This window comes from Sminthopsis crassicaudata, chromosome 2 (genome assembly GCF_048593235.1).
Source record: "Sminthopsis crassicaudata isolate SCR6 chromosome 2, ASM4859323v1, whole genome shotgun sequence".
NCBI classification, from domain to species: domain Eukaryota; kingdom Metazoa; phylum Chordata; class Mammalia; order Dasyuromorphia; family Dasyuridae; genus Sminthopsis; species Sminthopsis crassicaudata.
This window is the reverse complement of record NC_133618.1, coordinates 166222314-166246362: the sequence shown is the minus strand read 5'-3', so window position 1 is coordinate 166246362 and position 24049 is coordinate 166222314. Positions and strand designations below refer to the sequence as shown.

At 35.0% G+C, this 24049-nt stretch overlaps 1 protein-coding gene and 1 long non-coding RNA gene across 12 annotated transcripts in view; one reads left to right on the top strand and one right to left on the bottom strand.

Moving 5' to 3' along the window:
* TASP1 (taspase 1) overlaps positions 1-20376 on the bottom strand; it is a 249334-nt gene extending 228958 nt beyond the window's left edge. For 9 of the 11 annotated variants that reach the window (XM_074287839.1, XM_074287843.1, XM_074287845.1 and 6 more), the window contains exons 1-2: positions 20292-20376; positions 903-1121 (exon numbers count right to left, since the gene is read on the bottom strand). In XM_074287839.1, coding sequence (XP_074143940.1) covers positions 903-1047 — 145 coding nt within the window. In that variant the 5' untranslated portion in view covers positions 1048-1121; positions 20292-20376. Of the gene's footprint in view, positions 1-902; positions 1122-2040; positions 4851-20291 lie in introns of those variants that run through there. The other 2 variants (XM_074287840.1, XM_074287842.1) reach the window with 2 other exon arrangements.
* Positions 20377-20399: 23 nt separating this feature from the next.
* Positions 20400-24049, top strand: part of LOC141555171 (uncharacterized) — a 33767-nt gene continuing 30117 nt past the window's right edge. The window contains exon 1 of the long non-coding RNA XR_012486084.1: positions 20400-20476. This is a non-coding gene — a long non-coding RNA (uncharacterized LOC141555171). The remainder of the gene's footprint in view (positions 20477-24049) is intronic.

Here is a 24049-nt window from a genome sequence, read left to right as displayed (position 1 = left end):
CATAGTATATTACCATTGTTGCTGAACTAGAAGAATAGTGGATAGCCTCTTTCAAAGGCAGAGTCATCAGCTATACCTTATCCCCATGTGGAAATCTAACGTTGATATATACACACTGATATATATCTCTCTGTATACTCACACACACACACACACACACACACAAATACACTCACTGCACACACACATATATAATTTATACAGTAGAACAGGTGTAGTGATCTTTGAGTGTTCATAAGTACTCAGGATGGTAGAAGAAGACCCATGCTATTATTGAACATTTAAAAACATCAGATATTTTTAATTACATACTTGATTAAACTAAGGGTAAACTATCTTGTGACCTAGTAAGGCTAGATGGAAACCCAAATAAGTCAACAAGTAGTATAAGCATTAACTTCCCAAAATGGATTAGCTCCACTCCCAGACGCCAATAAAGAGTAGCAACCAATTCACAATGAATATGCTCAGAAAAGGAAGCTAGATTTTTTGCAAAGCTTCAGACTAATGTGCCTCTCTATCTATCAAACTTATTTCAAAACCATAGGGGTCAAAGTACAGAATGATGAAAAAAAAAGACTAGACTAGCAATTAAGAGACCTCCTTAAATCAGGTTTTATTACTAACCAGCTGCTTGATTTTAGACAATTCACTTCAATAGATTTCTCTTTTCTCATCTACAAAATAAATGAGCTATTCAAGATGATTATGAAAAATATCTTCTTTCCAGCTTGGTTTTTCTGTCTTTCAGATTGCAGATGGCAAACAAAAACAACAACTATAATTTCAACAGATTGCTTCAAAAAACATTCTAATTTAAACATATATAAAATTCACTATCCCAAACACACGTGTGTGTATATATAAATATAAACTTCAAAATTCATCTTTTCATGTCTTACCTGCATGCACCAACACAAATCCTACACGCTTCTCTTTATGGGGTGATTTTGTTTCATGCTCTTTGGCTGTTACCTTAACAGCCACAACCTGAGGTGATTTTGAAGGAAGACCTTCTGCTGAATTCATCCCCTTCTCCATGATCATTCTCCACAATTATCATCTTCTACTGAAAAAACTGCATATTTCCAACGAAAATTAAACTCAGAAGAGGAATTACCCTAAAGGAAAATCAATATAGATGTTATATATTTCGTTGACCAACGACATTACTTACATAAATTCATGCAAAGGTAATTGTGCACAAAAATCACTTTTGGAATTGGAATTGCTATACATATTTATTTGCAAAAATTTCCTAATTTGCAGAAATAAAAAAGATAATTAATCATAAGTGCCACCCAAAAAACTGCATCTTGTTACTGTCGATTTTTCACTTACCTTACTATACTATACTCTATTAAATGAAATTTAACTTTAATATCACCTTCTCTTAAAAGATTTTCTATACATGTATTTTAACATATTTAACATGTATATATCTCTGTCAGATGGGGGAAAGGGTGGAAGGAAGAAGGGGGAAATTTGCAACAAAAGATTATGCAAAGGTCAATGTTGGAAAAATCACCCATGCATATGCTTTGTAAATAAAAAGCTTTAATTAAAAAAAAAAAAAAAAAAAAAAAAAAAAAAAAAGACTTTATATAGAAGAGTAAATAGAATTACAGACTATTAGTTATGTTCTCTCGGTCACCTTTTTTTGGCTCAATATACTTCTATATGCAGATATTTACATCCACAATATCTCCTGCCCAACTACTCTATTACTCACATAGTTTTCACAGTAGTTTTGATCCCTAACAACTTTTGCCTGATCTGCCACATTAACCTGTAACAGAGCTTCTGAGTGTTTCCCCACTCTAATCCATTCTCTACAGTTGCCAACATAATTTTCCTAAAACTTAGATTTTACCATGCTATTCTCCTATTTAGTAAACTCAAACAGTTCACTATTATTACTTTTAGAATAAAATTAACTTCTCTGGCACTTAAACCTTCTTCAAAATCTGGTCCCTTATTATTTTTCCTTTTTACATATTTTCAAAACCCCACTTTTTTCTCTTTATTGCTATTTCTTACCTTCCCCATATCACATCAATAACTGGTAAGTTAGGGATCAAGTGTGATAGTTCTACCTATGATGAAAAAAAGTTAAAATGATTTTTACAAATCTTTTCCATTCTACTTTTGTTTATTTTTCTCCTGTTTTTTTTTTTTTTTTTTTTTTAATCCTTAAATGACTTTGGTAAACCTTTTCAATGATTTTCTGATCATAAACATCAAGTTTCTGCCAACTAACTTTCCTTCTCTGCCCTGGAACAATGAAGCTATTAATCTTGTCAATTACGTTCAAAATCTTTAATTTTTTTTTTTTACAAGTTTCAATCTTTATTTCTCCTTAAAATAAACTTTACAGAATAGTACCTTAAAACTCACAAAAATGTTTCAGAAGACAAGTGAATTCCTGGAATTGTCTCCAGAGTCTCAGGAGTTTTCTCCAGCAATTTTAAAAATGACTAACTGCCAAATTGCTCAATGATTAATTGCCAAACCTCTAAATCTGAAATTTTGAAAAACCTAAAATCTCTGAAAAATATTAAGAGTCTGTCAAGATGTTTTTAACAGCTCTAAAACTTTAATTATCTAACTTTATTTCTGTATCCCAAATTGGCTAGTATTGAGCTCACAGGGGTAAAAGTATCTTAATTTTCTTCTTTTTTTTGTAATCTCTCATGGTTAGCTAAATGGGAGTTAGTAAATATATCTTTCCTAGTGTACTCTCTAACTAAAACCCTTATAAATTTTTCTAACTGACTGCATTTTAAATCTTTCAAGGCAACTTTTAAGTAATTTCTGAAAACTTTCAAGACAACATGCTTTTACATCATATCGCAGATAACCTTCATTGCACTAAGTATATTTTTTCTTTCTTTTTTGTCTATTTACCCTGCTGTAGTAAAGGAAGGAGGGAAGGGAAGAAAAGACATCTTATTTTTAAGGTGTAAACCTAAAAAAAAAAATCCTCACTTACAGCCACTTGCCTCACCACATGGCATCTCATGGAGAGGAAAGACAATGAGCACAGGTGCTCACTGAGCACAAGGACTCATCACAAAGTTACCAAAATGTAGTGTCCTCTATCCAGAGGGAATTTGCCAGACACAGAAGCCTACAGCAACTGGGGACCAAATAGTCCCACCAAGTTTTCCCAGGTGTGCTTTCCTGGATGTTTAGGGGACCAACTAAAGTGATGGGTTGGAGAGAATCTGAGTCACAAGCTTTGCCCCACACTAGGCACCAAAAATGTTGAGCTCTAGGTATGTGTTGTGGCATTACCTCTCAAAGAATTCAGGTTCAGTCTCCAACCCAAGCAAAAGCATTTTAATGAGATTTACCTCTCAGAAGCAGCCCATAAAAGCAAGACAAGGATTTTTATAGAGTGAATGGTACTGATTATATCACAAGATATGTAAATTCTAAGATTGTAAGAGGAGTTTGCTAACATGGGGAGGTCCTAAACCCCTGGTAGAATTATGCATATAGTTATCCAGGATACATGCAGAAAAACCCACTTAGCAGGGCATTAATGTATAGTTACACTATAACTAGTGTAGTTATAGGGCTCAAGGACAACAAAGAAAGGGAACTGCACAGGTGCCATGTCAAGTAAAAGATTTACTGAGGTTTGCAGTCCAATGTCCAGTTTTATAGCCTATTGATACTTTCTTATTAGCTTGATTGCTGTATTATATTTTGTGATAACCGTCATGTGGTAAACTGGTGACGTGGTTACAGAATATGCTGACTTGCTCATTGTACTAGGGGAAATCATGATTAATTACTTCTGTGAAACTCAGGCTGGGATAGGCTGGTGTTAACAATTAGAATCCCATTAAGGTGAGGCCTAAAAGTACATGACTGACCACACATTAAACTCCAGAAAGCAAGAATTTTTTATTTAGTTTTCCCAGATAGATTGTTAGGATGTTCTCTTTTCATTTATCAAGGATTACACTGAGGAAACCCTGTAACATTCTGGGGCTTAGTACAATCAGTACAATGTTACCAACACACAGAAATATCTGCAGAATTTTGCCATCGATACAAAATCCCTATTTCATTTGTATTTGTCTCCCCCATTAGATTGTGAACTCCTTGAGAAGAGGAACTATTTTCCCCCTTTCTTTGGATTTCCAGGTGAGCATAATGCCTGACATAATGCCTGACACCTGGCACTTACCAAATGCTTGTTGCCTTGACTTGATGATAATGGAAAACACCTATGCCAAGTATACATCTCCCTACATAAATAATCCTTGACAATAATATTAATATGATTGAACACTATGATAACTTAATGTTATTTATTAAAGAATCTTGTATCATATGACATATTCTTAAGAGATCTTTGTGGAGATTAAGCTTGTATTTAGCTATTTAAATTTAAATGTTGCATTGCAATCAACAATAAACTATGGAATTTTGTATTCTATATACCTTTTAGTCCGTTGTGTGACTGATCATATTGCCTGACTGAATGACTTAGTCTCTACACTATACTATTCCAGCACTCAAACCAAAGTTAGGGGAGGACATACTGGGAAGGAAATAGATTTGGAGAGCTGGAGTATCATAAGACTCAGACCAAGATAGTCCTGGTCCACATACTCTGAATTCCTCAATAGTCTCCTAAGATTCCAGAGAGGACCTTGAAGTTTCAGTGCTCTCTTACTTCAAAGATCCAAAGGGGACTACCTTAGGAAGGTGGAAGTCAACCCAGAAACTTAGAACCACAGAGGGAAAAAAAAAGAGCCACAATTAGTGTCAATCATCAAAACCAAAAATGCAATAGAGCCTGACAGTGGCAGAAGGTTCCAATTAAAACTAGAGAAATAAGTAAACCAAAAAGAACAACAATCAGTATAAAAAAATTATTGAAGATTTAGAAATTTTTTTAAAGTGAACAAACAGGTAACTGATAGCAGTAGTTCAAAGGGGAAAAAAAATGGATTTTCCACATGGGCTACATTAATACTTAGCTGTAGCAAGAATTCTCTTAGCGGAAAGAATTCTAAGGAGGAAAAAATAGTTAGAGAATGATAAACTTTTGCCAAGAAATAGACTCTCTGAAAAATGAAATCAAACAGAAATCAATTAACTCCACAAGACAACCAAAAATATTAGAAAAAAACAAAAAGATTGAAAAATTAGCATTAATTTATCTGATATCAAAAATAAGACATGGAAAATAAGCCATCAAGAAACTTTAAAAATCACTGGACTTGAAAACTATGTTGTTAAGTTGCTAGGAAAATTGAAAAATAATAATGGACAATTTTAATTACATTAAATTAAAAAGGTTTTAGCCAAACAAAAGGAATGCAAACAAGATTAGACAGGAAGCAGAGATAAAGACCTCATTTCTAAAATAGAGAATTGATTCAAATTTATAAGAATACAAGCCATTTACCAATTGATAAATGGTCAAAGGATATAAACAATTTTCAGATAAAGAAATCAAAACCATTCTAGTCATTATGAAAAAATGCTCTAAATCACTATTGATGAGAGAAATGAAAATTAAGACAACTCTCAGGTACCACTATACATATCTCAAATTGGCTAAGATGACAGCAAAAGATAATGATAAATATTCGAGGAGATATGGGACTATATTAATACATTGTTGGTGGAGTTATAAGTTACAGAGTTATGAAGTGATCAAACCATTCTGGAGAGCAATCTGTAATTATACCCAAAGGGCTATCAAACTGCGCATACCCTCTGATTGAGCAGTGTTAGGATTCACATGTACAAAAATGTTTATGACAGCCCTTTTTGTGACAGCAAGGAACTGAAAACTGAGTGGATGCCCATCAGTTGGGGAATGGCTGATTAAGTTATGGTATATAAATGTTATGGAACATTATTATTCTATATGAAACAATCAGGAGGATTTCAGAAAGGCCTGGAGAGTCTTACATGAACTGATATTAAGTGAACTGACCATAGGTTTCAACCAAGAGACCATTGTACACAGCAACAATAAGACTATATGATGATCAATTCTGATGGATGTGGCTCTTTTCAACAATGAAGTGATTCAAGCCAATTCCAATAGACTTGTTATGGAAAGAGCCATTTGCATTCAGAAAAAGAACTGTCAGGACTAAATATGGATCACCACAGTTTCTTCACCCTTTTTTGTTGTTTGCTTTCTGGGTTTTTTTGTTTTCTTTTTTTTTCCCTTTTTGATCTGATTATTCTTGAGCAGCATGATAAATGTGGAAATATGTATAGAAGAATTGTACACGTTTAACATATATTGGATTATTTGCTGTCTAGGGGAGGGGCAGGAGGAAGAGAAGAAGAAAAATTTGAAACAAAGTTTTGCAATAGTAAATGTTGAAAACTATCTTTGCATATATTTTGAAATAAAAGGCTATTATTTTTTTAATTCAAAAATAAATAAATGAAGATTCAAAATAAAACCATGTTGTTATTTAAGCCTGAATACAATATTTCATGAAATCACAAATAAAAATTGCTGATATCTATTAGATCAAAAGGGTAAAGAGAAAATAGAAAGAGTACAAGCACTTGCTAAAAGAAACTCCACAAAGAAAAATCTCAGGAATGTCATGGTCAAAATAAAACTCATATATAAGAAAAAATAATAAAAGCATCTAGAAAGCAGTGCAAGGAATCATAGGCAGGATCACACAAGATCTTATGGCTTCTATTATGAATGAGAGGAGATCATGAAATACATTATTTCAAAAGGCAAAAGATATAGGCTTATAACCAAAAATAACTTTTAAAAACGACTCTTCAAATATGAGTATGAGATTAAGGGATGGGGGAGAATCTTTCATTGAATAAAGGATTTTCAAACAATTCTGATTATCAGAAATGAAGAGCAGAGTTGGGAAGAAACTCTGAAATAAGAACACAACAGTCAAGAAAAACATGAAAAGGCATATATGTATTTGAGCAACTGGAATTGAGTTGTATGACAATGCAGTACTAACATTCCAATAGAAAGAAACAAATATCACTTTAGAAACTTAAGGTCCTCAAAAAATATTGAAGGAAAGGGCACCTAGGTAGCACAGTGGATAGAGCACCACCCCAGAAGTCAGGAGGACCAGAGTTCAAATCTGGTATCAGATACTTAACACTTCCTAGTAATGTGACCCTAAGCAAGTTACTTAACCCCAACTGCCTCAAAAATTATTGAGTTAAGAAAAACAGAAGCCCTCTCTAGTATTCCATTTTATGCATAGGTATTGTCTTCTTGCCAATTTCATTAATAAAGGCTTCTTGAGAACATGTGGGTTCAGTTTGGTCTCATATTAAGCTTTCTATAGAACAATTATTTGCTTCTTATATTATTGGGTAATACTGCTCACAGAATTTTGCCATGTCTGTTTTGTGAAGGAATTTGAATTCCCAAACACTATTTCCTTGGCTAACATTCCTCTGCTCTGCAAGATTAAATGTTTGCTGGCAAGACTAAATAATTTCTAGAATCTTTAGGTTTATTCTGTATTGGCAATTTTTAAATCAATTCAACTTTTGAATAAAAATATAACAATATTTTTATTTTTCTCTTTCCCAACTCTGTCTTTCTTTTATAGACTACTCATTTAAAGAAGATAAAATCTTTGCTCATAGCATCATCTTCTAATATTTAGCCTTTAGTCTTTTTATTTGATTTTTAAATTTACATTAACTAGTCAGTGGTTTGAAAGCACACAGACCCTGATTGCTATTACATTCTTACAATAGCATCTCGCTATTTTCTATACTCAATTTCATTTTTGTGATTTGGTTTGTTGTTCATCACACCCATCACCTTTAAACTTTTTTCTAAAAAAAAAAAAAAAACTATTCATAATATATTGGTATAAGCTTCTGAGTAATCTCCAGGCCTTTAGCCTCTTATGTTTCTAAAACTATGAGCCATATTTCAACTTTTTTTTTTTTTCCTTGACTATCCCTTCCTTATGCACACTTTTTCACTTAAGAATGAGAATCAAAAGTCCATGTTGATTTTGGTGGATTCTGTTGAGTTTTTCATGAAATCTCTTCATCATTTCGAAAATATGCTGGTTTTCATAAGCCGCAATTCAAAAGGCAGATTCTACTTCTCATTTTCAAGAGAGGAGAGCATGTGATAAAAAGAAATTAAAAAGGAAAAAAGACTTGAGATGAATAAAGTAATTTTCATGGTGATTTGAAAAGATAAAGAATTGAGAAAAAATCCAGAGATTAACTGTGAAGAAGAAAAATGTAGAAAGAACAGAGGAAACATTTAAGGAGGATCATTTAATATAAAGGATTTAGTTTGATAGATAGATATGAGGAAAAGAAAGAAAAGGTGACCTGAGAAGGAGGAAAAGGATACTTATCGGCAAAGGAAATCATGTCTACCATACCTATTGACCTCTAAACCCTAGGGAGTTTTCACTTCAAGTTTCACCATCCTAAAACAACTAAAATATTTTATAACATATTAGTAACTTTTACCTCCGAAATCCCTGCTCTCATTACCAAATTAAGTTAATTCCTAAAATCCTACAGTGGAAATATGAACACATTTCATCATAAAAACAGATTCACAAAGATTGGTTAGATTATACAGTAATGCTTTGGGTATTTTATAGGATTCTGTCTTTCATATGGAGGGGAGAAGATAGGAATTAAAGAGAAAGAGGAGAGGTATTGACAGGGTCCCAGAGAATGGGGGAATCAAGATGATAAAGCGAAAGATGACAATAAACCAGAGCTCCAAACAGGTCTAGAAAATAAATGCATCAGACCACATCTTGGTGTGGAAATCCAGAAAAAGTCAAAGTGAATCATTTGTCCAGCCTAGGTTGACACAGGGAAAAAAGAGAAGTTTGCAGACAATGGAGACAAGAGAATGTCAATCACAAGTAGAACATATTTCAGTGCCCAGAAAGAAGATATGCACAAAGTCAAGAAAAGGTACCAGATCCACACTGCAGCACTGTGAAAGGGACAGGTACCAAATGGAGGTTTTGTCATTACCCAGTGGTATCACAAATCCAGGACAGACTGAGAAAGGAACCTGTAATAATAGCAAGTGGTATTCCCAACTGGAAAGTGTAAACAGAATGGAGGCAATGTGGCTCATATACCAGTAGTACAGCAGGATCTCAGTTCTAGTATCTAACCTGCCTGAAGAATAATAACCTAACAGGAATTCTAGACCAAAAGGGAGCCTGTAAGGGGTCTTTAAATGGGTGCCACAGCACATCGGGAGATTGAGGCCCAGAAGTAATTTCTGTGGATATTAGGACTGCCCTTGGGCGGGATCCTGGCCATATTGAGATAGCTTCGTAATGGGTGACTCTCTCGCTGATTGGCTGTGTGTGTGACCTCACAGGCCCTATGTAAGCCCACTGCAGGCAGCAATCGCCCTCTTTAACCTGGCGTTCTTCACCTTGGCTTCCTAGCCTGGGTGGCCAAGCCAAGATGGATAGCCAAAAGAGGTAAGGGTTTTGCTAGTGAACACATGGGTCTTCTGACCAGGTGTTCACTCGGGAACCAACAAGTCAGGGCATCAGTTAGGGCATTATGTGAGTAGGTATAATAAAGGCTTTTAAGATTACATGTGGTTGTTCTTGAGTGCGCTACCGGTTATTAAGCTATAGATTCAAGAGATTGTGGCCAGAGACCTTAGAAGGCCTCAGAGGAGGCGAGCCGGGTAGAGTTGACACTGCAAAGGTCAGTGGTCAAAGGTACTCTGGTGGGTCTAGGACAGACTAGTAATTGTAACTGCCAGGAGAGCACGCTACAGGAGCCTATACGTCTGCCATTCTGAAACAATAATTCTTTCCACCTGACTGATAGGGTCTAAGTGTAGCATCAATCTGCTGTTATTCAGAATCAATCAAAGGCAGAAACCTGCAGAGCTCAGACCAGGAGTATAGAAAAAAGATTATACTCTGGATCACTCCACTTAGGGAATACTGAAAGCTTATAAGCCTCCAGCCCATCCCAGAGATCTGGGAATAACAAGACTTAATATTTCCATAAGAATAGCAAGAAGACTAACTCAGACCTCCCCTCCAGAAGCATAGCAGTATCTAACTCCTAACATCACTTGAAATCAGAAAGACAGAAGATGGACAAAAAAAATCCACTGCATAAAGTGGTGGCAAGGAAGCTCAACATACAAACTCAGAAAAGAATGATTTTAAAACATAAAAGCAAAGATTAATATTAAAAACACAGGGGGCAGCTAGGTGGCGCAGTGGATAGAGCACCAGCCCTGAATTCAGGAGGACCTGAGTTCAAATCTGATCTCAGACACTTAGCACTTCCTTGTTGTATGACCCTGGCAAGTCACTTACCCCCAGCCTCAAAAAAAAAAAAAAAAAAAAAATATTAAAAACACAGCTTGGTGCTGAGTGAAACGAGCAGAACTAGGAGATCATTATACACTTCAACAATGATACTGTATGAGGATGTATTCTGATTTAAGTGGATATCTTCAACAGAGAGAAGAGCTAATCCAATTCCAATTGATCAATGATGGACAGAATCAGCTACAACCAGAAAAGGAACACTGGAAAATGAGTGTAAAGTGTTAGCATTTTTGTTTTTCTCCCCAGATTATTTTTACCTTCCGAATATAATTCTTCCTTTGCAACAACAACAACAACAAAATTCGGTTCTGCACATATATATTGTACCTAGGATATACTATAAGATATTTAATATGCATGGGAATGCCTGCCATCTAGGGGAGGGGGTGGAGGGAAGGAGGAGAAAAATTCCGAACAGAAGGGAGTACAAGGGATAATGTTGTAAAAAAAAAAAAAAATTACCTATGCATATGTACTGTCAAAAAAAAAAAAAAAAAGTTATAATTATAAAATTAATTTTAAAAAAACACACAGCTTGGGCACACACTCAATAAGAAATTCTGGAAGATATAAAAAAATTTTAAGAGTTAAAAATGTTTTTATAAATGAAATGAAAGAATTCTCAAGAGGAAAGAATGGAAAATACAAAAAAAAACATTGAGTAGAGAGGAAAAGAAGAGTTAGAGAATATCTCACAATCAGGGTACACAAGTAGATGTTTATTCAAATAAGGAAAAAGGATGTAGTAAGATCAACTGACATTTAAATTTAATTCTCATATGAACTGATTAAAAGAATATACACACACTAAAACATACAGAGCTGAAAAGAAAAATAGTTCACTCAACAAGAAAATTGAAGGGAAAGGGAAGAAGACAAGGAGAATTAAAAGGAAAATATATTTATCCTAAGAAAAGCAAAATCTAAGGATGAACAAACATGTTTATAACTCTTTATGAGGCAAAGAATGAGAATCTGAGTGGGTACCCATAAAATGAGAAATGGATGAATAAGTTATGAGATCTAAATGTTATGGAATATTATTGTACTATAAGAGATAATGAAGGAAAGGGTTTACTGGGAAACTTTGAAGGAGCTGAAACAGAGTGAAATGAAAAATAGAACAATTTACAAAATAACAATATAGTAAAGATAAAGATAACAGAATTAACTCTTTTCAAGATAATGGCTAAGCATGATGACAGAGGACTGATGATGAAACATGTAACTTACCTCTCAGTGAAGAATGAGATAAATTTTTTTTTGGTAATAGCTAATGTAGAAATTTATTTTGATTGACTACACTGTTTGTATTGAGTTTTGTTTTTCTTCTGTTTTCAGTTGGGGATGTTCAGGTGGGAGGTTAAAAAGAACTGAACAAAATTCTGACTGAAACAAATTCTGAAATTTCTTCATGTGCAAAGAAAACAAAAGAACTGAAGAAGCAAGAGAGGAAATTTGACTTACCTCATGAAGCTACAAAGTAGAAAACTATCAGAAAGAGGAAGGAAAGGACTATTGAATTGTTAGAGCTAAAAATAAAGCTCTTAAAGGAGAATTAGATGCTATGAAGAAGCAACAGCTACTTGTCTTCCAAGCAATGATATAGTGAATTATCAGACACCGTCAGTTAAGAAAACATCCATTAAAGGTTAGAAGAAATGTGGTAGTTGGTGACTCCCTGATGTAAAGTATTGAGGCAGTAAATTAACCACCAGATTAAAAACACTAAAGATATACGTGTTCCTAGAGCATTATATTCAATATATGACCAGAACCTCTCAAAATGTGTCAGAAGGAACAACAACTCACTTCTGATGACTGATATGGATACAAATGATAGCACTGCCAAAAATGAAATCTTGAGCAAGAAATTGAAGATGAAAAAGAGAAAAGCAAATCTGCAAAGTGAATAACTGGTTACAATCCATGGGATTTGGGTTTCTGGACTACTCTTTGAAATTTTAAAGTAACAGAGTTGGCATCTACTTGATATTTTCCAGTAAGAAAATTTTTGCATAGTGTTTTACATTTCTAAGGAAGAAGACATAACAATAATATATGCATATCTACAAAGCAAGATGGCATAGAAAAACATTACACCATAGGAAGAAGAAATACCAAGATGTTCATAAGAGAGATTTAACCAGTAGTAAAACATATGGCCTCAAATGCACACATCATAATGCAGGAAGCAAAGAAAAACTATAGGTCCTAATGTAAGGAGATAAATTTGACCTTATAAGTGTCACTGGGATCTGGTAGAGATAAAACTAATGAGAGAAGTTAGGAAGTAGAGATGAAGGAAAGCATTTCAGTCAAAGGGAAAATAGCCAGTGAAAATGTCTTTAGTTGGAAAATGGACTTTCATGTGTAAGGAACCACAAAAAGGCCATATCACACATGTGAAGAGAAAGACACAGGAAAACCGTAAATTTAGATATAGGCCAACTTATAACAAACTTAGAAAGCCAAATAAAGGATTTTATATTTGATCCTGGAGGTACACAGAAAGTCACTAGTTTTTGAATAAAGAAGCAGAATGATGTGGTCAGACTTTCCCTTTGATGACTATAAAGAATGTACTATAAAGATTAATCATCGCTTTACAGATGAGGAAATGAGGCTGAAGGATGTCGTTTTGTCTTAAGGTCACAAAGTAGTGTCTTAGAGTCAAAATCCAGAGCTCTTTCTGGCAACATAATGCCAATACAATACAATAAAATTCAGTACAATAATTTATCCTGGTAAATTCTCACTCTAGTGAGAGCAGTCCATACAGACAACTCCACTAAATCTACACCTTATTTCACTCTCAAAGCACCTTTTACTTATCATCTGAACTATTACAACAGATTTTAGTTGGTCTCTCAGTCCAAAATCTCTCTGCTCTCCAATACCTCTAGTTTCAAATTAATAATTCTAAAGTGTAATACAAACCATATCATTTCCCTGCTCAGAGAATTTCTCTTTACTGCCTTTATTCAATGTCTCCTTCAATGATTCAAATTTGAAATATTGTAGAAACTTCCATTTGGCATATAAAAACCTTCACAATCTAGCTCTACCCTATCTGACTAAAAATATTTGGTATTATTTCCCCCTCATATCTTTTATTCTGTAGCCAAATGGATTTTTTTGCTGTTCCTGATATGACATCTCACCTCCTAATTCCACATTTTTGCTGTCTCATTTACCTGGAATTGTCTCTCTCCTCAATTCTTACTTCCAGAATCAGGAACTCCACTGAAAGTTCAACTCAAAAGAATCTAACCCCTTTATTATACCACATTTATTAATGCATACCGTCCATCTGAAATTACTTTGATTTTTCTTGTATTAACCTATTCCTTTCACCAACTCTCTAGCCTATTCATTCGACTCTCTATTTCCTGAATCAAATATATGGATTGGCACTCAGTATAGACTTTGCCTGGTGATCTGAAATAATTTCACTATACACTATTCTAGAATATTGTGTTCCATTTTAGATTACACTGTTTAGGAAGAATACAGTATGGATAAACTGGATAGAATCTAAAAGAGGCAACTTTGACAGTATGACAAGGAATGACAGATCCATTCTCTATGATCCTAAAGAATCCAAGCTAAAATCTGAGGAAGAGAAGACTTAAGAGAACAAGAGAGTTATCTTCACATATTTGAAAAATTGTAATTCTTTAAGTTACTAAATAATTACTAGCAGAGATATCATACTATCAAGAAGGAAATAACTATTCTAAATTTTTCAATCAGAAAAATATTCTTATCAGTTATTTCTTATGTTTTCTTCCTTCTCACCTCTGCCCTTTGCATCATTCAGAGTGAAAAAAAAAAATTTATATGCTATTTTTCAAAGGCAACACTCAGCCTCTTATCAAATATATGATATTTTATGGTGTTCAAGGTCATAAACCTCATTTTGAAAAACACTTTTTTAGATTTTCACCACAAGGAACTGATAAACTAATAAATCACAATCAACAAATGTCCACATTCATTCATTCAAGAAATTATTTATTTAAATTAATTATTTTAAAATAATTTTAATACAAGTATTTATTCAAAGCTGGTCATGGTCAGTCATTTGAAACAAGGTAAAATATTTAACATTAAAAATCAATATCCAAACCAAAATTACTAAAGGGTCCATTAAAATACATTTTTAAAAGGGATATAATGCTAAGTATATATTATGTGCAGAATTCTAAGGTAATCTCTCTAAATGTGAAAGTGTGCTTTTTTACATCCAGTTATAAAGAGAAAAGGAGGGTAATTAGCACATTCTTAAGTTTTTAAACAGAAATGTTTCTAGAAGATTATAAAAATGCTGGCAATCAGGGACCACAAGAAATGTAACATTTAGTATACACTGGGCACTACAAAAATAATGAGAAACTTTTATATTCTTTTTCTCACTATTTTTGCAAATTGAGATGTTAAAATGAAAGGAAAACAGGTAACCCAAAAAACAATGAAAAGATAAAACACATCCAGAGGATTCAAACAATTTTTGGTAAATAATGTGAGAGAACTACAGCGTCTCCTTATGTGCAATAAATCTTACCTTGCATAGGTTGCTTACATTGTTTCCTATGAGAATCTTAAAATAACTGTGCAAAGAGACAGTCAGCTTGCCATTAAGATCACCAATCTAAATACTAGACTGAAGAGTGAAGAAAATGAGTAAATTCCTTTGCATATTTAAATTTGCATTAAATAAAACTTCAAACAAATGTATGTATATATGTACCTCTATGTAGACAAATATATTGTATATGTGTATGAATATATAAATATGCCCAAGAATATATAGTCCAAACTTAACACTAAAATACAGTATGAAAGAAAACAGACCAGAAAGATCTTAATAGGATGGCAACATCAAAGATCAAGTTTTCTATAAATGCAATCACACCTATATCATGGGGCTGATGCCTATCTGGCCCTATTAACATTCAAACTCAAGTTAAAATAACCACCCTTATTTGAGCTTTCAAACGGCATTATTAAGTAAAATATGTACAGAATAGGTACTAGGGATTATAGATCCCTTATATATGTTGAAAAGGACATTGGAAAACATCTAGTTCAACCCCTCATTTAAGAGATAAGGAAATGAAAGCCCAGGGAGGTTACAGTTTGTCAGATGTAGAGTTCAAATGAATCCAACCTTTTAGCCTAATCCAACCTTTTCATATGAGGGTCAGGGAAGTTATATTACTGACCTGAGGTCACAAAAGTATTAGTATAGGAATCATGATTAGAATGAATGTGATACAAAGAGTTGGTTCAGATAACTAGTAACTTTTGACAACAGAATTCTTTTTCTCTTTCCTATCTTTTTTTTTAAACTACTGATGCCTGATTTTATATAAACACATTCTATACTTCCTTAACTATTACTTGTAAAAACTCCCCAAAATTGTGAAAAACAAATGTCAGCTTATCCATCCTTTTCTGCATTTTTATTAAATGACCTAAATCTGTGCAGTTTGGTATGACTTAAGTTTCTGAAAAAATACACCATACAGAAATGGTTTCCATTGGAGTACTAGTCTTTCTCTATATAACTTAAAACTCAAAGAATATCTGCATAAAATAAAACTCTAGATTAATATTTCTCCTTATTTAAATAAACTGCTATCATAAGTAAATTAGGGGTACCTGGGAAATGTCAGATATATGGTTGAGTTTATGACCAAAGAAGAATTGAGGGAATCATGGGAAATAAAATGGATGACTGATTACATGAAATTAAAAAGGGAGGGTTACCAAGAGAATACTATACACAGCAACAAGATTATGTGATGATCAACTCTGATGGATGTGGTTCTTTCCAACAAAGAGGTAATTCAGGCCAATTTCAATAGATTTATGATGGAAAGAGCCATGTGCATCCAGAAAGGGGACTGTGGGGACTGAGTGTGGATCATAATATATAGTATTTTCACCTTTTTTGTTTTCATTTGCTTTTTTTTTCCTTTCTCTTATTTTTTCCTTTTTGATCTGATTTTTCTTGTGCAGCATGATACATGTAGAAATATGTATAGAAAAATTGCACACACTTTACATATGTTGGATTATTTGCTATCTTGGGGAAGGGTGGGGAGAAGGAAGAAAAATTTAAAACACAAGATTTTGCAAAGGTGAATGTTGAAACTTTTCTTTGCATATACTTTGAAAATAAAAAGTTATTATTTTTTTTTAAGAGGGAGGGTCACACCCACCTACCAAAAACAAACAATCCTAGCCAAAAAGAAAACAGGAGAAAAATTTTGGAGTAAGTTTCTCTATAAAAGCCTCATGTGTTAAACTTAAGAAAATCTCTAAGGGTAGTTAGGAGGGTTAAATGAGATGATATTTGTAAAGCACTTAGCATCTTCTGGACATAGGTGATTAATAAGTACTTATTAATAAATACCCCTCACATTCCTTAATGGTATCTTCAGTAAGACAGTAATAAGAGAATTGTATTATAATAATATTTAATTATGATTTAATTATCTATTTAATAAGAGAAATTGTAATGGTAAATCCAATTTTAGAAGCAGCTAGATGATATAGTGGATAAAATGAAGACAACCTGAGTTCAAATCCAGCTTCTTATGCTGTCTATATGATTCTGAGCAAGTTACTTAAAACTTTATTTTCCTTAATTTCCACAATAGGGATAATAACAATCCCTCTCCCTCCCTCCTCAAGGGGTTGTTGTGAGTATCAAATGAATTAATATTTGTTAATGCTTAGAACATTGCCTGGTATGTAGTAGGTACTTAATAAATTTTGGACTTCAGATATTTAAACTTTCAACCCAATGGGCAAGGGAGGAGGGAGGAAAAGGAGGTGAAGAGAAGGAAAAGGAACAAGTATTTAGTAAGTCCAAATATATACCTTCTGCCAAACTATGTTTCCCATTGTGCTATAAAGATACTTTGTACTTTTGTCTACTACCACCTTCTCATCTAATCACAATACAGGAATCCTGGCTATTCTTTGAGGACTTAAACTCAACATTTATCAATCATATACTTGAGCAAAGCACTATGCTCAGAGTTGAGAAGACGAAATACAAACTGTGAATAAATTGAATTTTAATTTTTTTTTCTACTTTGCTACTTCCTTTCCCAGGAAGTAGACTTCTTCTAAAGGAGAGAAGCCTCATTAAAAATATGTCAATAGTGTGGAATTTGCAAAGGACTAAGAATTAGAAGAACTAGGTTCTATTTACAACTCTAGCAATAATTAGTTTTTTGAGAAAATAAAATTACCAGGCCTCATTTTTCTCTCCTATAAAATGAGAAACTAGATCTTCATGGTACCTTTCACCTCTAAAATTTCATGGCTTTGTAGAATGAAAAAACCTGATCAGTTGCCATCATTATTATTACATAATGAGCACTCTAAGAATGCAATATGTGAATACTTACTTAAAACATTAATACTTAATTTTCTCTTTGTTACTCACTTTATAAAAGAAGTCAATACTTACTGTTTTCAATAGCTTTTTGAAAAGAAAATCTAGACCCATAATTTCTTTTTTAAATAAAATTTTAATAAATTTTTATTTTATTATTTTATTTTAATAAATTTTTAATAAAATTGGTATGTTTTATTTTTACTTTGTATTTTCTTCCTGAGGCAATGTGGGGTTGTGATTTGCTCAGAATCACACAACTAGAATACTATCTGAGGTTGGATTTGAACTCTTGTCCTCCTGACTTCAGGGCTGATGGTCTATCTACTATGCCATCTAGAGGGGTTCCTAGATGCATAATTTTATCAGTATAGGAAATTCTCAGTGCAAAAATTTCCTCTATCAATGAGGATCAACAATCTGAAAATTATGTTGTTTAACAATAGTTTGGGGGGCACTGAAGGGTTAAATAATTCAATCATGGTCAAAAACCATTTGAGGCAAAACTTGAACACAAGTCTGACTTCCAAGGCAAGCATACCCCCCACTAGGACACCTTGCCTTTTATTCTAATCTTCCTAAAATTTCACTTTGATCCTCTCTCTCTAAAAACAATAACAACAAAAACCTTCAATAGTACCACACTTTTTAATGAATAAAAATCAAAATCTAAGTCTGGTATTTAAAGACTTCTAAAATAAGACGTGCTCCCTTCCTAACTACCATTTAAAAGCAACTTTTTTTTTTTTTTTTTTTTTTTTAGGCTGGGGTTAAGTGACTTGCCCAGGGTCGCACAGCTAGGAAGTGTTGTGTCTGAGACCACATTTGAACTCGGGTCCTCCTGAATTCAGGGCTGGTGCTCTATCCACTGCGCCACCTAGCTGCCCCTAAAAGCAGCTTTTTTAATGAAATTGAAGTTATACCTTATGCTAAGCTATGTTACCCATTGTGCTACAAAGATACTTTATACTTTGAAGGTCTACCCAAATCTTACCTGTTCTTTGAGGGTTATTTAAATTTAATTCAATAAAATTTATCAATTGTTTCCTTGAACAGAGCTGAGAGTATGAAAACAAGAAACTGTAAACAAATTGAACTAATTTTTTTTGTTTGTTTGTTTTTTATTCTTTTCATGTTATCTAACCCCATTCCAGGCAATTAGATGGCACAATGGGTTAGAGCACTGGACTTGGAATCAGGAAAACTCATCTGGCCTGAAATTCTTAACAGCTGTGTGACCCTAAGTAAATCACTTAATCCAGTGTGCCTCCGTTTCCTAGTCTGTAAAAATGATTCGGAGACAGAAATGGCAAATTACTCCAGTATCTTTGGCAAGAAAACTCTAGGATCATCTGGAATAGCAGTATGGGACAGAAACAATTTAGCATTAGATTGAGTTGATTTAGGGCAGGGACAATCTTAAGCCATTCTTAGTGCTTAGCACTTTGTGCCCAGAACAAGAGAGAGGCAAAATGAATGCATATAGATTGATTGTTAGTACTTAACACTCCACTTTCCAGTTTAGGAGGAAGAAAAGACCCTCTAATTATACCCTTGAGCATATAAATGGAAATAAGCAAGGAGGAAATGGATAATCCAATTTAAAATGTTTTATTAAGTATATACTTGTTTAGAACAAAGTTCAAGGTACCTGAAACACAAAAATGAACAAACCGTTTCTGCCCCTCCACCTCTCTTAACTCAAGGACTTTATCATTCTTCACTCATTTTAAAGATAAGGAAACTGAGGCCCAAGGACAGTGAATTAACAAAGGTCAACGCAAGCGGTAATCAGCAGAATTATGATTTGAACCCAGATCCTCAACTCCAGTGCTCTCCAGTCCTCTTTCCCCTCCGCCAAGCTGCAGTAGACATGTAAACTGCTAAATAAATACAAAGTAATTTTAGGAGAAAGGAAAGGGGGAAAAGATGTGGGGGTGGGGAGGGATCGGAGAAAGATGGGAGGTAAAGGGAGGTAGAGAAAGGAAGAGACTGAGGAGACAGAAAAAGAGAGAAGATGGAGATGGAGACACAAAGACTGAGAGAAAAAGAGACAGGGACAGAGACGGAACAACCACAGGGGTGGAGCCTCAGGAAACTCCTCCTGCAGGTGGTAACACCTGAATCGAACCTGGAAAAAAGTGGAGGATGAGAACGCGGGAAAAGGGGGGCCTTGGGCTAGGAGAGCGGGGAGGGAGAATAAGGCAAAGATGAGAGGGAACAGCCCCCCGTGGTTCCCAGGGCTGGAGGCCGCGTCTAGACTGTCCCACACCTCCAAGCGGAGGTAAAGTAACGGAGAAGGGGCGGGAAGGAGATGGGGTCCCGCTATCCGAGGCCGTTCTCCCTCTCCCCCTTCCGCCGGCCTCTTCAGGAGTCGGCTCCTCAGGGTATGAGGAGACCCTCCATCCCTCCAGCCCAAACCGCCTCCGAGCCACAGAGAGAGGACCCCAGCTCCCTCCAACGCGGACGAGGGCGGGAGCGGGGGGAGCGGCGCGGAGGGGAGAAGGACTCACCCGCAGCGGCAGAGCCCTCGCAGAACCGGAACCAGTCACTCGCCCGTTGCCAGGGTGAGGAAACCGCGTCGAAAGACGTAATTCTTTCCTATTGGGCACAGGGTCCGTCACGTGGTAGGAAGCGGGAGCCTCGGGCGCGGCGCCTGAGCTTGCTGCCTTCTTTCTCACCTGGTCTGGCCTGGCAGGTACTGAGCTCGGGCGCTCGCGCCCGGCTCTCTGAGCTTCCTTTGGGAGCTTGCGCGCGTCGGGGGTTTCTGTGGAGGGGAGGGTCCTCCTCTAATTCCCTGCATTCCCTGCAGGAAAGGGGAAACTCGGCTTCCAGGGTCTCTTAACCGCAGTGCGCAAGCGTGACTCCCAGACACTTTTCTGCCTTGAAAGGTTGTTTCAACCTGCTCCCCTGCTTCTGTGTGGTTACATTTATATCCTGAAAAGGACAGATTGTTTCCATCTGCCAGTGATCGGCTTCCCTCTTCCTGAAGGTGAATCCGAGGCTGGAGTTTTAGATCTAAAGAGACCTTAGAGTCAAGTCACCAAACACAAGCGCCCCTTTGTACTAGGCCCTGTGCTAAGTGTGAGGATTCCCAAGGCTAAAGGAGCCCCTGTTCTCAAGGAGCTGGAATCTAAGAGGGGGGAGGGGAATAACCTGCAAGTTGTAAAAATACGATCTAGAAAGAACAAATTGAAAATAGAAAAGATAATAAGATTAAGAAATGCTGGAAGAGGGTTTATATTAACTGAGACTTGAAGGAAGAGAGCTAGTTATAGCTCACAGACTGAAGACTAGAGATGGAATCACCTGAGGCCTGGACAATATGTTATATTCCTCTATTCAAAAAATTCTAATCAAACACGAAATGCTCACTTTTTCCTTCAAAATCTATCACAGGCTATTTTCTGCCTCTCTGGTTTTCTTACCCTTCCCACACGTTCCTTTGATCCAGTGACACAAACTCCCTTACTATTTTCTCACACAATATGCTCCAACAGATTCTGGGTATTTTTACCAGCTGTTCCCTGTGTCTAAAATATCCTCCCTCCTTATCGCTGCTTCTTGGCTTCCTTGAAGTCCCAGCTAAAATCCCAATTTCCTTATGCCCCTTAAATGCTAGTGTTTTCCCTCTACTGATTATCTCTAAATTTATTTGTCCATACATTATTTATATAACATAATATACATATTAATTATTATGTTATTAATATTATACTTATTTGTCTATGTTTCCCTATTGCCTTCCTTGTTACAATGTGAGTCCCTGGAGAGCAGAGTCTATCTTTTTTTAGCCTTTCTTTGAACAGGGCCTGGTATATAAGTAGGAGGTTAATAAATATTAGTTTACTAATCAAAGTCCTTCATTTTGCAGATGATAAATTAAGGCCCAAAGAAGTTGTGACTTAGCTGAACCTAGTAGTATCAGCATCAGGATTTCAACCTAGACCTTCTGACTCCAAATGTGACACTTCCCATTGTATCATATAACCTTGTATCACTTTAGAAACATTAAATGCCTATCATGTGACTTGAACTCTTAAGTTCAGTTACAAAGAAATAAATAAATTACCTTTAAGTTTATATTTCTTAGAGGGAACAATAAGTATGTTGGGAGGGGGGGGTGTTGTTGTTGTTGTTTTATTTTGGAGTGGGGAAGGAAGGAAATTGATATGAAGAGTCTGGGAGATAAGGCAAGCTAATCTATGAGGTGGTATTTGAACTGAGCTTTGAAGAAAAGGAAGGAATTTAAGAGTGAAGACTTAAATTTAAAACTGTTCTCTTATTACTTATTACCTGAGTAATCTTTGACTACTCATTTAACTTTTATCAGTCTTAATTTCCTAATCTAGGTGGGATTGTGTTCCATCAAATGATTTTTAAAACCTTTCAGTTCTAAACCTATGATCCTGTAAATAAATGAAATATTTACAGAATAGCCATATGTAGTATAATGCAACACATTCATTCTAAGTTTGATTCCTGCCCCACTTTACCTCCCATCTGTCTTATTTTCTTCATTTTACTGTGCTGCTATGGATCCATCAGGGCCACTATAAGCAGGCATAAACTCAGAACACATACATTAATTTTAATATTTTACTAAAATTGTAAATCTAATATTGACACAATAAATCTACCCTATAAAAATGTTTGCCTTTAAATAATCTAAAAAGCAGATTTTCAATAAACATTTTCTAAGTTTCAATCTTATAAAGGAAATGAGTTGAGATTACAAAGATTTGAAACTACATGATGTCATCCCTGAAGCTACAAAAGCTTATCACATCATCTAGTATGGCCTAAAAAAGCATGACAAAGATAGAAATGACAGTGAGGACAAAGAATTGAAACAAAGTAACTATAATTAACATAAGTACTTTGTTTGGCAAAGCATTTTATAAATATTATCTCTTTTTATTCTTATAATAACTCTGTAAATGAAGAACTATTGTCACTCCCATTTTACAAATGAAAAAACAGAAGTAAACAGATTAAATGATTTATCTGGGGTCATACAACTAAGATCTAGACCAGAGTAGAATTTACATTTATATACTGGACCTGAATCCAGGTCCAGTGTTTCATCCACAGTACTACCTACCTGAGAAGAGAGAAACCAGTTTAAGTTAAGGAGGGAGAATTTTGGAGAAGGGGATATCTGATCTGGATCTTAAAGAAAAGTAAAATTCACCAGCCTGAGATTTGGAAGGAGGATATTACAGGCATGGGGGAGGAAAGTATAAAATACTAAATGTCTGGTTTTATTGGCACACAGAAGGGAATGAAATTAGGCTTAATAAAAGAAGTAGGAACTTTTGAGGTTTAAAAGGAGACCCTAAAAGATTGGGATTGCAGACCAGAATTGTAAAGTGTTTCAAAAGAATTTATAGATTTGAACCCATCCCCAAGTGAAAGGGCAAAGTTTATTTATAATTGTAATGCCAATTGAAGCAGGCTAAATTCCGATTTAGCAAAGAACCAGAAGAAAGAAAATAAATTTATAGGACCAAATTAGAAAGATCAGAGCTTTATGTTATTTATTTGCTAATTTTATGTCTTAAAGATAGTTTTGAGAGGTAGTCTATTCATTATTGACTCAGGGTTTTTACCAATCAACAGATTGTTTATTTGAAAGTCTGTTTGTAGGATTATAATAGTATTCCTAAGGCCAGGAGACTTTAGAATCACTAACTGTAATGTTCAGGTTAGCTTTCTGGAGGTCCTTTGGATGGGCCTTGATCTCAGCAGGACAGACAGCATAAGAATGGTCAAGAATAAAGTCTAGAGTATTCTGGCCCAGTCTTGATCTCTTGGAGGAGTACAGGAGGCAGGAGAGCCACCAGGAGGATGGTCAAAAATGGAATTTCTCATTTCCAGTCCTTCTCAGCCCTTACATATCCTATTGTAATTACATTATTAGAGCATACTGATTATGTGTGAACTAGAGAACCATTACATCACCATACTAAGTACTAAGTATATATGTGAACTAGAGAACCATCATGTCGTCAATTCCACTGAATTAACATCTTGACATAAGTATCCTTTATTTCAAGTATACTTCTCCAGAGTTCTGGCCCTCAACAATTGACAAAAAGATTATTAGAATAATAGTGCTCCTAAAGTCAGGAGGTCTCAGGATTACTGCTATATCATCCCTAAAATCTAAGGGAAGAAATGGATAACTATATTATTGCATTTAGGATAGACTTTAGGATTCTGCTTTATTTCTCCTAGAAGCTGCACCCTATGCATGCACCCCATCAGA